Here is a 12,535-nt window from a genome sequence, read left to right as displayed (position 1 = left end):
CCGGAGTATCCTCACACAGACAGCAAAAAATTTGAAAATAAATAAGAATAATAAGTTTAAAAAAATGTAAGTTGAAAATTGTAAAAGTAAATGTTCTCTGAAGTAACACAAACCTTTGAAGATGGGAGCAAATATTCAGCCAGTGGAGGGCCTTGACCGTGCTCTGCTCGTTGCAACTGTTTAAATAAAGTTGTGTGAAACAGCAATGGTGTCGCCCACATTGGGGTGGCTCTCTAGAGTGTCTCCTTATCCCTGCTGAGTAAGAGCCGTGCCCATTAGAGTCTTTTTCTGTAAACTTGTGGGGGGGGCAGGTGTTAATTATCTCCAGTGTTATTATTCGTCTTTTGAGAGGCTCCATGGAGGGGGAGGAACCTGCATATGTAGCGATGGTTAATTTTTTTCAAAGAATGTGGCTGAAAATAAAGTAAGGTTTCTGTATTCATGCAAGTGAAGTTTTTTCAGTGTACGTACAGGAAAGTATTTTTGTCTTTTTTCTTTTAAACTTTTTACTCTTAATCTAGTTGGACATTATAAGAGTAAGTCTCAGGCAACTGGAAACTACTTATCCAGCATCTATCAATCCCCACAGGTGCGAGATACCAGGGGTTTTACTGTACTAAATTATCAGACTAATCAATTACAAAACAGATTCTACTAATACTGGTTCCGCCATATCCCCATCCTGAGAGTTCTATTTTGTTCTGTCCAAATAATGCAAAATGAAATTTAAATTGATTTTTCTTTTTGGTGAACAAGAAACTTCCATACTTTGTGTGAAATGTTAACAAATTTAAGAAGTGAACTGGGCAAAATGTTAATAGTGAGCATTAAACTCGACACATTTTTAAGGTCTGTATCAGTCTATCGTCCAAGTATAGTACCTAATGATAATCCATACCTGTTGTTTTCCAGGCGCCAGGCACCTGTCACCCTGCTTTATACAGGAACTCACTTAAAACTGATCCTTTTCATTGGATTACTCAAAATCCACCTTCCGATCTGCTCAGGGATGGAGTAATGCAATGTAGTTTTCGCTTCCAGCATCAAATGCCTCTAGGTAAGAATTGGTCTGACTTAGCATTTGTGTATCTGCATTGAATAGAATTTAATTCTTCACATGTGAATATCTCTTCAATCATTTTGGTTATGTTAATTTAAATTAGAAATGTGAGTTTGTCAGCCAATATCCTGATATTAAAAGTACCTTTTGTATTTGCTGTAAGGATTAAATAGCTTCAGGCAACTTACATTGTTAAAGCTTGCTCTTAATATAGTTTCCATTAACTATTATAAGTGAGGTAATTTCTAATCATGAGTATCTGTGTGCGGTAAATCATTAACTGGTTTCAGATTGCTCAAACTCCATTTTCTTTGGGTCTATTTGCAGAAGACTTGCTGTAAATCTGTAAATTAAGAGCAAATTTGATCCCTTTACCAACTTGATGTAGAACTACAGCTTGAATAAAGTTCATAGAAAATAGGTGCAGGAGGAAACTATTCAGCTCTGTCAGCCTGCATCACCATTTAATAAATCATGGCTGATCACACAACTTCAAAATTTAGCATCATAAGTCAGCATTGCATGTTGAATGACAAGAACAGTGGTCTTGTATCTTGTGTTCTCTTTTTTTTGCAGTGTCATGTCAATTAACTCTAAATCCAGATTATACACTGATGGTGACTCTCGCTCAACCAGTCAGAGCCCCAACGCCAGGACAAGTGAGTTCTATCTTATCCTTCCATATAACTAAACTCCATGGGAAATCACTCTCATGTTCTGAAAAATTATTCCTTTGGAATTAAAAAGATATTTTTCCTCTCCAGAGAAGTTCTGGTAGATTTTTGTAAAAAAACTAAGCTAAACTTTTTTTTGGACATTAATACAATCGTCCATTTATTTTGTGAGGTGTTTGGGGTAAGACATGGCATGCAGCTTTCCCAACTAACTTATTTTTTAATGTTTGCTTCCATGTAGTGCTGTCCCCAGGTTATTATAATATATCGATTGGTCTTGCACAAGTCAAATATACAGGTTTTATTAAATAACTTTCTAGACTGTGTAAGTCAGAAAATGCACAAAAATCACCCTATAGCCAACACAGTATTGTAATGAATAGTATAAGAAAGTACAATTAGAGAAGAATCTAGTTCTGCTGTTTGTTCCTACAACTATAGAACATAGAGCAGATTTTTGAATTTAATAATATAGGAGTGCGTTCATATGTAGGGGTTTCCATAAGACATTTGTAACCAGGCAGTATCTTGAAAATATGCTCAAAGTTTTTTTCAAAGTGTTTTGATTCTCCTGAGTGTGTAATAAGTACAGGTACACAATCCTTTATCTGGAACCCTTGGGGGACAGTGTGTTCCGAATTTTGGATTTTTCCAGATTTTGGAAAGCCGAGTAGTGTTGCCATATCCACCTGCACCCACTTCCAGTCACGCTGTCGTCTTCTCCCTCCCCACTTGCTGCTTTCTGGATTTTAGATGTCTGGATAAAGGATTGTGTACCTGTATTCACAAAGAAACTGGGAGCATTTGGTCATTCTTAAATGGTGCAGAATATCTTCTATTAAAACAATCAGTGTTATTACAGTTTAATGCCTTAACTCAAACGCAGCAGTTCAGGGAAAATGGTGAACCATCAATACTGCAATGAACCATCAACTTAGATTACTGGAGTACTTTACTGCCACTGTGAGGAAGGGAAATAAATGAATCAAATGTACAGCAGGAAAAGATAAATAAAAAGACATGACACATTAGCCTTTACGCTTTGGGTCTGGATGACAAGTTGTCATGTTACATTGCCCAAAACTCATGTTAGATTGTACATAATTGTAGCACTAAAGTTCCTTTTATTAGTAAATTTTAGCCAGTGGTATGTTTATGATAACTGCTAAGTACGAGATAACAGCAGTAGAAATTAGCCCAGACTGTGTTATATTTAAAACAATATTTAAAATTATAATTAATAATGATATAACGCCTTATCTAATTTAACCCCCAACTATGTACGAATATACTGGTGTGTGTGTGTGGAATGCCCCAAGCTACTATAGGTCAAGGCAGAATTCTCAAAAGGCAGTTCACAGTTCAGTTTGGGAAATTCAGTGTGGACATGCAGGCTTTAGATGAAATTAGTGGTTCATAAAGTGAGTAAAAGAGACTGGGGGGTGACAGAATGTTTATAACTCATGAAACCCTTGTTGAGCTGCTTCCAATGAAATGTCCTTTTTAGATGAGTGCCAACCAAAACTCCCCTCTTCTTTGGCATAGTGGACACGAAGCAATGCTCACAAAGCTTCCAGAACCCTTTTTGTGGGTCAGCTGAACAAAAAGCGACCTTCACTTTTTTGTTCACAGAGTGGTATTCTCATTCCTCTACAGCAGTGAGGAAGAAATCAGACAGATTTCTATAACCACACATAAAGCCAATCCAGCATGGGATTTCTTCCAAGGGCTGTCTCCTTAAAGTGGCCTCTGAGCAAAGCTGTGTACTCAGTCTTGAATCTGTAGGTCACATGGTCTCTGCACCTGGGTTTTGTTCTCTATGCAAGATGTATCCAATTAAGGAACATGCTGTCTTCAACCTGCAGTCAGTTCACAGTCACTCCAAAGCCTGCAGGGTTTTGCTATGTCTGTTCTCTTAAAATGATTTTTCATCTTGTATTCGTATGTGTGAATTCTTAAGATGGATGAAGGAAAAGGTTCTTTACTTTAAAGTTGATGTAAACATCACCATAAGGCTGCAGGTCTTCATTAGAGTTCTTGCATACTGTGTGTCAGCCCCTTGCTAGGAGCCAAGAATAATCAAACAGTAAGGCTTTGCAACCAAGGTCACTGTCATTACATCTCCCTTTCTTAAAACAAAAGTAGCTTACTTTTAACTAACATGTTTTATTTGTATAACTCTTCTTCAATTTTAACACCAAGAACTTACATTTTTTAAACTTGTTTTGTGCCTTCACATTTACAGACACTAAAACTTGAAAAGTGAATAAGATAGCCCTACTTCATTCTATAACAGGAGTCTTTAAATTTGCTCAATGAGTCTCTTCGGAGGATTCACATGTCTTGATGACCTCCTGATTGATTGTCCTTGAACCCGAGTTGTTGCCTCAGACGATATCTTCTCAGACGTGCATTCAAGTTGTTCAACTGTATCCATCTTTTGTGGCTGGTACCATTTGAAGATCTCAACAATTTCTTCGCCAAACCTTCATCTGTCTGTATGGTGTAAAAAAAAAAGTCCTTAGTGGTTGGACTTCACTAAGGACAGTTCCCTTCTGAGTCCAAAAGTTTGTTTTGTCTTTTAGCCTTACTTGATCACTAGTGTGGAGTTCCGGTAAGTTTTTTGTTCCTCTGTTAAAGTAATACTTTTGCTTTTCTTTCTGTTGTTCTTAGAACTTCCTCCTAAAACAAAAGAGGGGGGACAAAGTGAGGTTCTCCTGGATGGGTAGGTTTGATCTTAGCCTACGTCCAAAAAGGAGTTGTGCTGGTGTCTTATCACACTCTAGTGGCATTGTGCGGTATACTAGCACGCTCTGGTAGAAGTCTGTTCCATTGTCTTTTGTCTTATTCATCAGTCTTTTCTCTGTCTGTACTGATTCTTCTACAAGACCATTGGACTGTGGAAAATGAGGACTTGACGTGGTGTATACAAAGTCCTACTCTTTGGCAAACTGTCAGAACTTTAAATTGCAAAACTGGGGCCCATTGTCTGTGAAGACCTCGCTTGCCATGCCATGTCTATTATTACAGCATCTGGAGTGGTAGTGTTCAGTTTGCACACCTCTGGATACAGGGAGTACAAGATGGTCCTTCCCTTGACATTCAAATAGGTCAGCGTCTATCTTCTGGTAAGGTCTGTGTGTGGCTTTAGTGGTTCTGCAGGATTCCTTGCTTGATATTTCCGGCATATTGTACAGTTTGGTACTTCATTTGTTACATCATTGTTGATTCTTGGCCAGTACATCACCTCTACATTTTTCGATTCTGAGATGTCCTCCATGGATCTTTTTTAGCATCTCTTTTCTCAGACTCCTTTGGGATAAGAATTTTTGCTTCCTTTGTAGATGATGTCTTCAACCACTGATAGTTCCGCCCTGCAGTTCCAGTACTCTGAAACGTCAGGTGTTGGGCCATCCATCCAAGATGTTTTATCTCAGTATTTCATCTTTCTTTGTCTCTGATACTTTGGTGTTTTCAGGCTCTCTTGTGTCAACAGCTCTAGACAATGTGTCTGGTGTGTACATTAGCTTACCCAGAGTGTACGCTACTTTCAGTGTATAGCGTTGCAGCCTAATTATCATTCTTTGTATTTTAAGTGGACATTCATTTAATGGCTTTTGGAACAATGGAATCAAGAGCTTATGGTTAGTCTCTACACTGATTGCTTGCCCTGGCACAAACTGATGAAATCTTTCACAGGCGTATGTGATGCTGCAATTTGAGCATATCGCGTCTCCATGTCTGTCATTGAGCGTGATGCATACGCAGTGGGTTGCCAGTCATCATATTTTTTCAGAAGAACTGCACTGAGCCCACTATGTGATATGTCTGATGATATCTTGATGGGTCTCGCTGGGTCGTAAAAAGTCAGAACTGGTTCCTCTGTGAGCAGTTTCTTTAGTTCGTTCCATGACTTTTCATGCTCATGGTTCCACTCCCATTCAATGTTCTTTTCTGAGAGGTTGGATATGAATTTACCCATATAGTTGACCATTCCATTAAACATCTGTATGTCTTTTTTGCATTGTGGCCTTGGCACGTTCCCAATGGTGGACACCTTTCTGGGATCTGGTCTGATGCCCTCACAGCCATTTCTTTCTATTCAGCTTCAGGTTTGCTTTCCTTGGTCTCTCATCATGCTACATTCTCGTGGTTCCCCATTCTATAACGTCATCCATTGAGGTATCAACTCCGTCCAGGTGCTCATCGACCATATGGATATTCTGTGATACACTTCAGGAGCTGAGGTAGGCATTCCGAATGGTCACCTTAGGAATCTGTATCTGCCAAATGGACTATTGAACGCGCACAGTCTTGAACTTGCTTCATCCAATTTAAAATGCCAAAATCCTGATGATGCATCTAACTTGCTGAAAAAGTTTGCATTTGCAACCTGTGACATGATTTCTTCATGAGTTGGAAGCTTTAAGTATTCTCTCTTTATTGCTGTTTAGATCTCTTGGATCCAGGCAAATTCTGAGCTTTCCATTCTTTTTGTCCACAACAATGAGTGGACTCACCCACTCCGTTGGCTCATCTATCTTCTGAATCACGTTCAGGCTTTCCATCCTGTCCAACTCTGCTTTTAGTTGCTTTGAAGCACTAATGGAACTTTTCTACATGGACGTATTATCGATGGCACACGTTTATCCACTCTGATCGTGTGTTCTCCTGGAGGGCAGTCTAGACCCTGAAATAGGTCATCGTACTCTTTTGTGAGTTCATCGTAGACTGTCTCTCCTTCGCTTTCCACCACGAGGACTCTCTTTACCAGGTTCAGTTTCTCACAGGCTGTTAAACTTAGTATGTACATCCTTTGCTACCACAATGAATTCTAGCAGGTGCTCTTTGTCCTTGTGTTTCATTTTGACCATGCATTCTCCTTGCACTGGTATATTGGTACCTGAATATCTTGTCACCTTCGTTTTTGTTCCATACCTCTTTGGTCTCAGTCTAATCTTCTTAAAATCAGCCTCTGATATTACATTAATTTGTGCTCCACTATCCAATTTAATTGAAATGTGTATGTCATTCACTTTTATTCTCAACATCCAGTCTTTGTTTTCTTTCTTGTTTTCAGTCACAACGTCTACATATCTCTATCTCCCTTTCATCTACTGCATGAACCTTGCTTTGTTGCAATTAGTTCTTACAGCAATGGCATAATGGATGCTTTTGTTGCACATATAGCATGTTTTACCATATACTGGACACTTTTTTGGTAGGTGTTGTGAACCGTATCGACGACGTGGCTTTCGATTGACCCTTTCATTTTTGTTGGCTGGCCATTCCTCACTTTCCACTTTGACGCGCTTTTTGTTAAACGATTTGTCTGTTCTTGCTCATTGTATCCACGTTGCCGCTAGTTTCACTGAACAGCTCTTTTTCCTACAATTTTACAGTTTCTGCAGCTTTACAGAGTGCTATAGCTTTTTCCAGGTCTAGATTTTTCTTTTTTTAAAGCAGTTTTTCCCTGGAATACCAAGCACAAGTCTCTTTTATCAGCGAGTCAGTCATTCTTCTGTTTCTCAACTTAGTCATGTACTGATCAATACTTTCTTCCGTTTTCTATACATGTGAAAAATCTGTGCCTCTCAAACATCACATTACGTTTAGGTATGCAGTACGCCTCAAACTGTTTCATCATTTTTTCCAGTTTCATTTTGTCTCCTTCAGCAGTAAATGTGAAGTTATTATATACACCTCCTGGGCTTCATCGTCCACGACATGTAAGAAAACTGATGTTTTCACTTTCCTTGTCATCTCCGACTGCCATTAAATACAATCCAATTTTCAGCCACGTTATCTGTCAGCTGTAGTTTTGCTGGTGGATGTAATCCTTCCATATTTCACTGTGTTAGCTTCTCTTCACTGATCAGTTGCTGACTTTAGATTTTTACCTTTTAAAGTATTTTCTTCATCCCACTTCTGACACCATGTTTCATCTTCTATTTGTGAGTTCTTAAGACAACACATGGATGAAGGAAAAGGTTCTCTACTTTAAAGTTGTTGTAAGCAGCAACATGTCTCCATTACAGGTCTTGCATACTGTGTGGCAGCCAGGTCTAATCAAACAGTAAGGCATTGCTAGTTGCTTTGCAACCATGATCTCTATCATTACAAATGAACTGGAAAATAGGAGCATGTAATATACATACCCTTGATTCTTCAAATGCAGCAAGATTTGTGATATTTTATCTCATGACTTTCGTGTTTCACTCCATGTAATTTGTATTGCACTGTTAGTTAGGCTACAGCTTTGCAGGTGTTAGCATCAAAAATTGGACTCCAGATTCAGAACCATATAAAGAACTCATTCCAAGAGGTTGATTAATTTGGAAGGCAAACAGGTTAATATGATTTCGCCTTTAGCTTGTCTGAAATGACAGTTTATTTGGGTGTAATTTTATTATACATTTTTGCATTTTCGAACAATTTCTGATTATTTTTTAATATCCTGTATGCTATTTAATCTCTAAAAAAATCATTAAAAATGTACATTGTCACATTGCTGAGTACAAAATTGAGTGTCCTATTTCAACATTATAATAGTGACTCCACTTCAAAATTACAGTAATGGCTTTAAAATACTCAGACTTCCTTAGATTATGACAGATATTTTATAAATGCAAGCATTTTAAAAAAGAATGAACAGTATTCATAATGCATAATGAATATGAAAATGTTTGAGAATGAATCACTGAACCAAGATTTTCTATTGATAACTATAGTTTATTTGTCTGAATATCTCTTACCAGAAGAGAAATGTAATATAACCCATTTGCTGGTTCAAGGGTGAAAGAGGAGACTTTGAATCAAAATTAATTTTTACATTTTTTAATAATTATTCTCATCCTTTAACCACTTGTCAAATGATTCAACCTGATGGATTCCATTGTTGAGTAATGTTGAGGCAAAAACTGCAGGTTGCCAAAAATTAGTGGAGCTTCTCTGTCAGTGTGCATATTTACTGGCTCCAGAGGAATTGGTGCATCTTTTCTAAAAGGATTATTTAGTAGCCTTTTGACAGATGCTTGGCTCAAAGCCCTCTTTTGGAGACACATTCCAAAGTCTTTCTTGATCTAACTTGCACTACTAAACATTAGCTTGGTATTTTTGAACCCTTTCTCATTAAATGCCTGCTTGTTATGGCTTAAGTAAAATTATATCTTGCATGCTAGAGACTAATGCTTTCATGTTTCTTACCTTGATTTCAGTTTGCTGTGCTCTACAAGGATGATGAATGTCTTGGTAGTGGCAAAATAGTAACGCTTGGCTCTTGCATGCAAATGCAAAAAGCAAGAGGGTAAAATTGGCAAATTTCAGAAGAACCCACTACGTCAGCGGAACCACCAGAGGTCAAGTCTATCGTCATCTGACTGTACAAGTAGAACCCGATGAAGCAGCATTCTCCGGTCCTCGGAACAGGTTGTGGTAATTCTGTCCTGAATAATACAAAGTTTTTTTTAAAAAAACAGTGATACAAGTATCATAATGAAGGGATTTCAATAACTGCTTGGTGTTGAGCACATTGTATACTTCGTTTTCACAATGCTTGCAGTATCTGCAACTTCCTAGAGTTAATAATGTGAAAACAAAGGACATAGTGTAGTCAGAATTTAGAAAGCTGGAGCAAATATACTGGTACACAAAGTTGGTTGAGAAGATTGGATGCCTGAGATTTGCAAAAGGGTGGTGAGCTGAAGATTTTATAATAGTTGTTTTGAAGAATGGGGTTCCTCTCCGAATATATTGCAGGCAAAGCTTAGTTGGAATAGATTGTAGGTGAAGCTGGAGGTCATCAAAAGAGAGTTTTTGCAAACTTGTCTGCTGCTGGTAAAAGATTTTCATAGCAGTGAAGGGAGGTAAAAGGGATTTGAATGGTTTAATACTTCATTCTTGTTCAGAGATCTCAAGTCATTCATTAATATAGTTTAAAGAAGTATCATTTTGTGAAATGAATTCCAAAAGTGCAAATAATACTGATAGAATTTGGAAATGATCATCCTGGTTTCTCATAAGAGAGCAGAAGAACAAAAGGATTAATTTTGTGTAAATGCCAGAATAATAAAATTGTGACCTTTTGTTTGAAGAGGCTATGACAGATGAGAGAATAACATCCCAATTATCTTGTTTTTAACCACATATTTCACATTAATGAAAGTAGACAAAGAACCTGCAATGCAAAACTTTCATCCAATCTGTTAGTGGATATACTTTGATGACAGCTACCAGGACAGTTGTGGCTTGAGATATTTCCTTTTGCAACATTTAATGTGTACTTGTACTCATGGTTAGATAAGCTGATTAAACATTTCCAGCTTTTTATGAAACAAAATACATGTTTTGTTATTCACATAAAACAAATTTTGATATGACAATTTTACTTGTAAAGAACTACATCTCATCCTAGTTTAATAAAGACTTTAAAAAGCATGGTTTATGATTTAATAACTTTCACAACAGATGTTGATGTGGAAAAATAGCCAGTTTTTAAAAGAGGTGCACATTCTATGCTTTATTATAATCAGAGCAAACTTCTAGGAGAAGCATCAGATTTGATTTTACCTTTCATGGAAATAGTCCTCAACTCTTTCAAATAGGAAATTATGTCCTATCCATTTTGGGGTCATTGGTAGTGAAGCAGCGGTCTCCACCCAATTTGAGGAAACTGGCATGTGCCTTTTAAGAGTAATGTACTGGAGAAATACCTCAGCTCCAGATGATCACTTACAGTGATTTGTCAGCTTAGTTTCACAGGCCCAGTCAGCTTCAGCTCCTTCATCAAGGGCACTCTATGCAGAAGAAGACATTGCACAATGTTCAGTTCCATTCTATGAAAGTGCATCAGACTGTGCTTGCAAACAACAGAAATGGAAAAGGAGGAAAGGTAATGATGGAAAAACGGAAAGAGAAGATAAACAAAATATAAAATGGCTACGCTGAACTATATGACTCTAAATATTAATGGAATACATAACCAAATTAAAAGGAAGAAACTACTAAATTTACTGAAAAAGGAAAAAATAGATATAGCATTTGTCCAAGAAACACATTTAACTGAATTGGAGCACAAGAAATTAAAGAGAGATTGGGTAGGACATGTAACAGCAGCATCGTATAATTCAAAAGCAAGAGGAGTGGCTATATTAATTAGCAAAAATGTGCCATTTAAAATAGAAGAGGAAATAATAGATCCAGCAGGGAGATATGTTATGATAAAATGTCAGATATATTCAGAGCTTTGGAATCTACTTAATATATATTCACCTAACGAAGAAGATCAAAAGTTTATGCAAGATATCTTTTTGAAGGTAGCTAATACGCAAGGGAACATACTAATAGGAGGGGATTTCAATCTGAATTTGGATCCAAATATGGATAAAACGGGGAAAAAAATTAACAGGAAGAACAAAGTAACCAAATTTATAATTAAATCAATGCAAGAAATGAAACTTGTGGACATATGGAGGAAACAAAACCCAAAAGAAAAGGAATACTCATACTACTCGACTAGACATAAAACATACTCAAGGATAGACCTATTCCTGTTATCAGCCCACATACAAGGGAGAGTTAGGAAAACGGAATATAAAGCTAGACTATTATCGGACCACTCACCCCTGTTATTGGCAATAGAGCTAGAAGACATCCCTCCAAGAATGTATAGATGGAGATTAAACCCCATGCTACTTAAAAGACAGGATTTTAGAGAATTTATTGAAAAACAATTAAAAATGTACTTTGAAGTAAATACAGAATCAGTGGAAGATAAGTTTATACTATGGGACGCAATGAAAGCATTCATTAGAGGGCAAATAATAAGTTATGCAACCAAGATGAAGAAGGACTATAATCAGGAAACAGAGCAGTTGGAAAGGGAAATAATAAACATAGAAAAAAAATTAGCAATAAAGGAAGATACAACCAAAAGAAGAGAATTGGCGGATAAAAAAATAAAATATGAAACATTACAAACATATAAGGTGGAGAAGAATATAATGAAGACAAAACAGAAATATTATGAACTAGGGGAAAAAACACACAAAATCCTAGCATGGCAGCTTAAGACAGAGCAAACTAAGAAAATGGTATTGGCAACAAGGAAAAAAGACAAACAAATTACATATAATCCAAAAGAAATTAAGGAAAACTTCAGAGAATTCTATGAACAATTATACCGAACCGAAAACGAAGGGAAAGAAGGGAAAATAGATGAATTTTTGACTAAAATTGAACTACCAAAACTACAAATAGAGGAACAAAATAAATTAACAGAACCATTTGGAACAGTAGAAATACAAGAGATAATAAAAAATTTACCAAATAATAAGACACCAGGAGAGGATGGACTCCCAATAGAATTCTACAAAACATTTAAAGACCTAATAATACCGCCCCTCCTGGATGTAATCAACCAGATTGATGAGACACAAAACTTACCAGATTCATGTAAAACAGCAATAATTACAGTGATACTAAAACAAGGGAAAGATCCACTCTCACCAGCGTCATATAGACCAATATCTCTGCTAAACACAGATTATAAGATAATAGCTAAACTATTAGCGAACAGATTAGCAGAACAGGTACCGAAAATGGTAAATTTAGACCAAACTGGATTTATCAAAAAAAGACGCACAACAGACAATATTTGTAAATTTATTAACTTAATTCATGCAGTAGAAGGAAATAAAGCACCGGCAGTAGCAGTTGCTTTAGACGCAGAGAAGGCCTTCGACAGAGTAGAATGGAATTACTTGTTCAAAGTATTGCAAAAATTCAGTTTACCGGAGAAGTA

The 12,535-nt window shown here is 36.9% G+C and overlaps 1 protein-coding gene across 3 annotated transcripts in view; it reads left to right on the top strand.

Moving 5' to 3' along the window:
* The window catches only part of trmu (tRNA 5-methylaminomethyl-2-thiouridylate methyltransferase), a 35,053-nt gene extending 24,457 nt beyond the window's left edge, over positions 1-10,596 (top strand). For all 3 annotated transcript variants that reach the window (XM_069909984.1, XM_069909986.1, XM_069909987.1), the window contains 3 exons: positions 913-1,057; positions 1,637-1,719; positions 8,952-10,596. In XM_069909984.1, the coding sequence (XP_069766085.1) occupies positions 913-1,057; positions 1,637-1,719; positions 8,952-9,044 (321 nt within the window). In that variant the 3' untranslated portion in view covers positions 9,045-10,596. The remainder of the gene's footprint in view (positions 1-912; positions 1,058-1,636; positions 1,720-8,951) is intronic.
* Positions 10,597-12,535: the final 1,939 nt, after the last annotated feature.

Source organism: Narcine bancroftii, chromosome 13 (genome assembly GCF_036971445.1).
Source record: "Narcine bancroftii isolate sNarBan1 chromosome 13, sNarBan1.hap1, whole genome shotgun sequence".
Lineage (NCBI taxonomy): Eukaryota > Metazoa > Chordata > Chondrichthyes > Torpediniformes > Narcinidae > Narcine > Narcine bancroftii.
The sequence above is the reverse complement of the archived record's forward strand: the minus strand, read 5'-3'. Positions and strand labels throughout refer to the sequence as shown.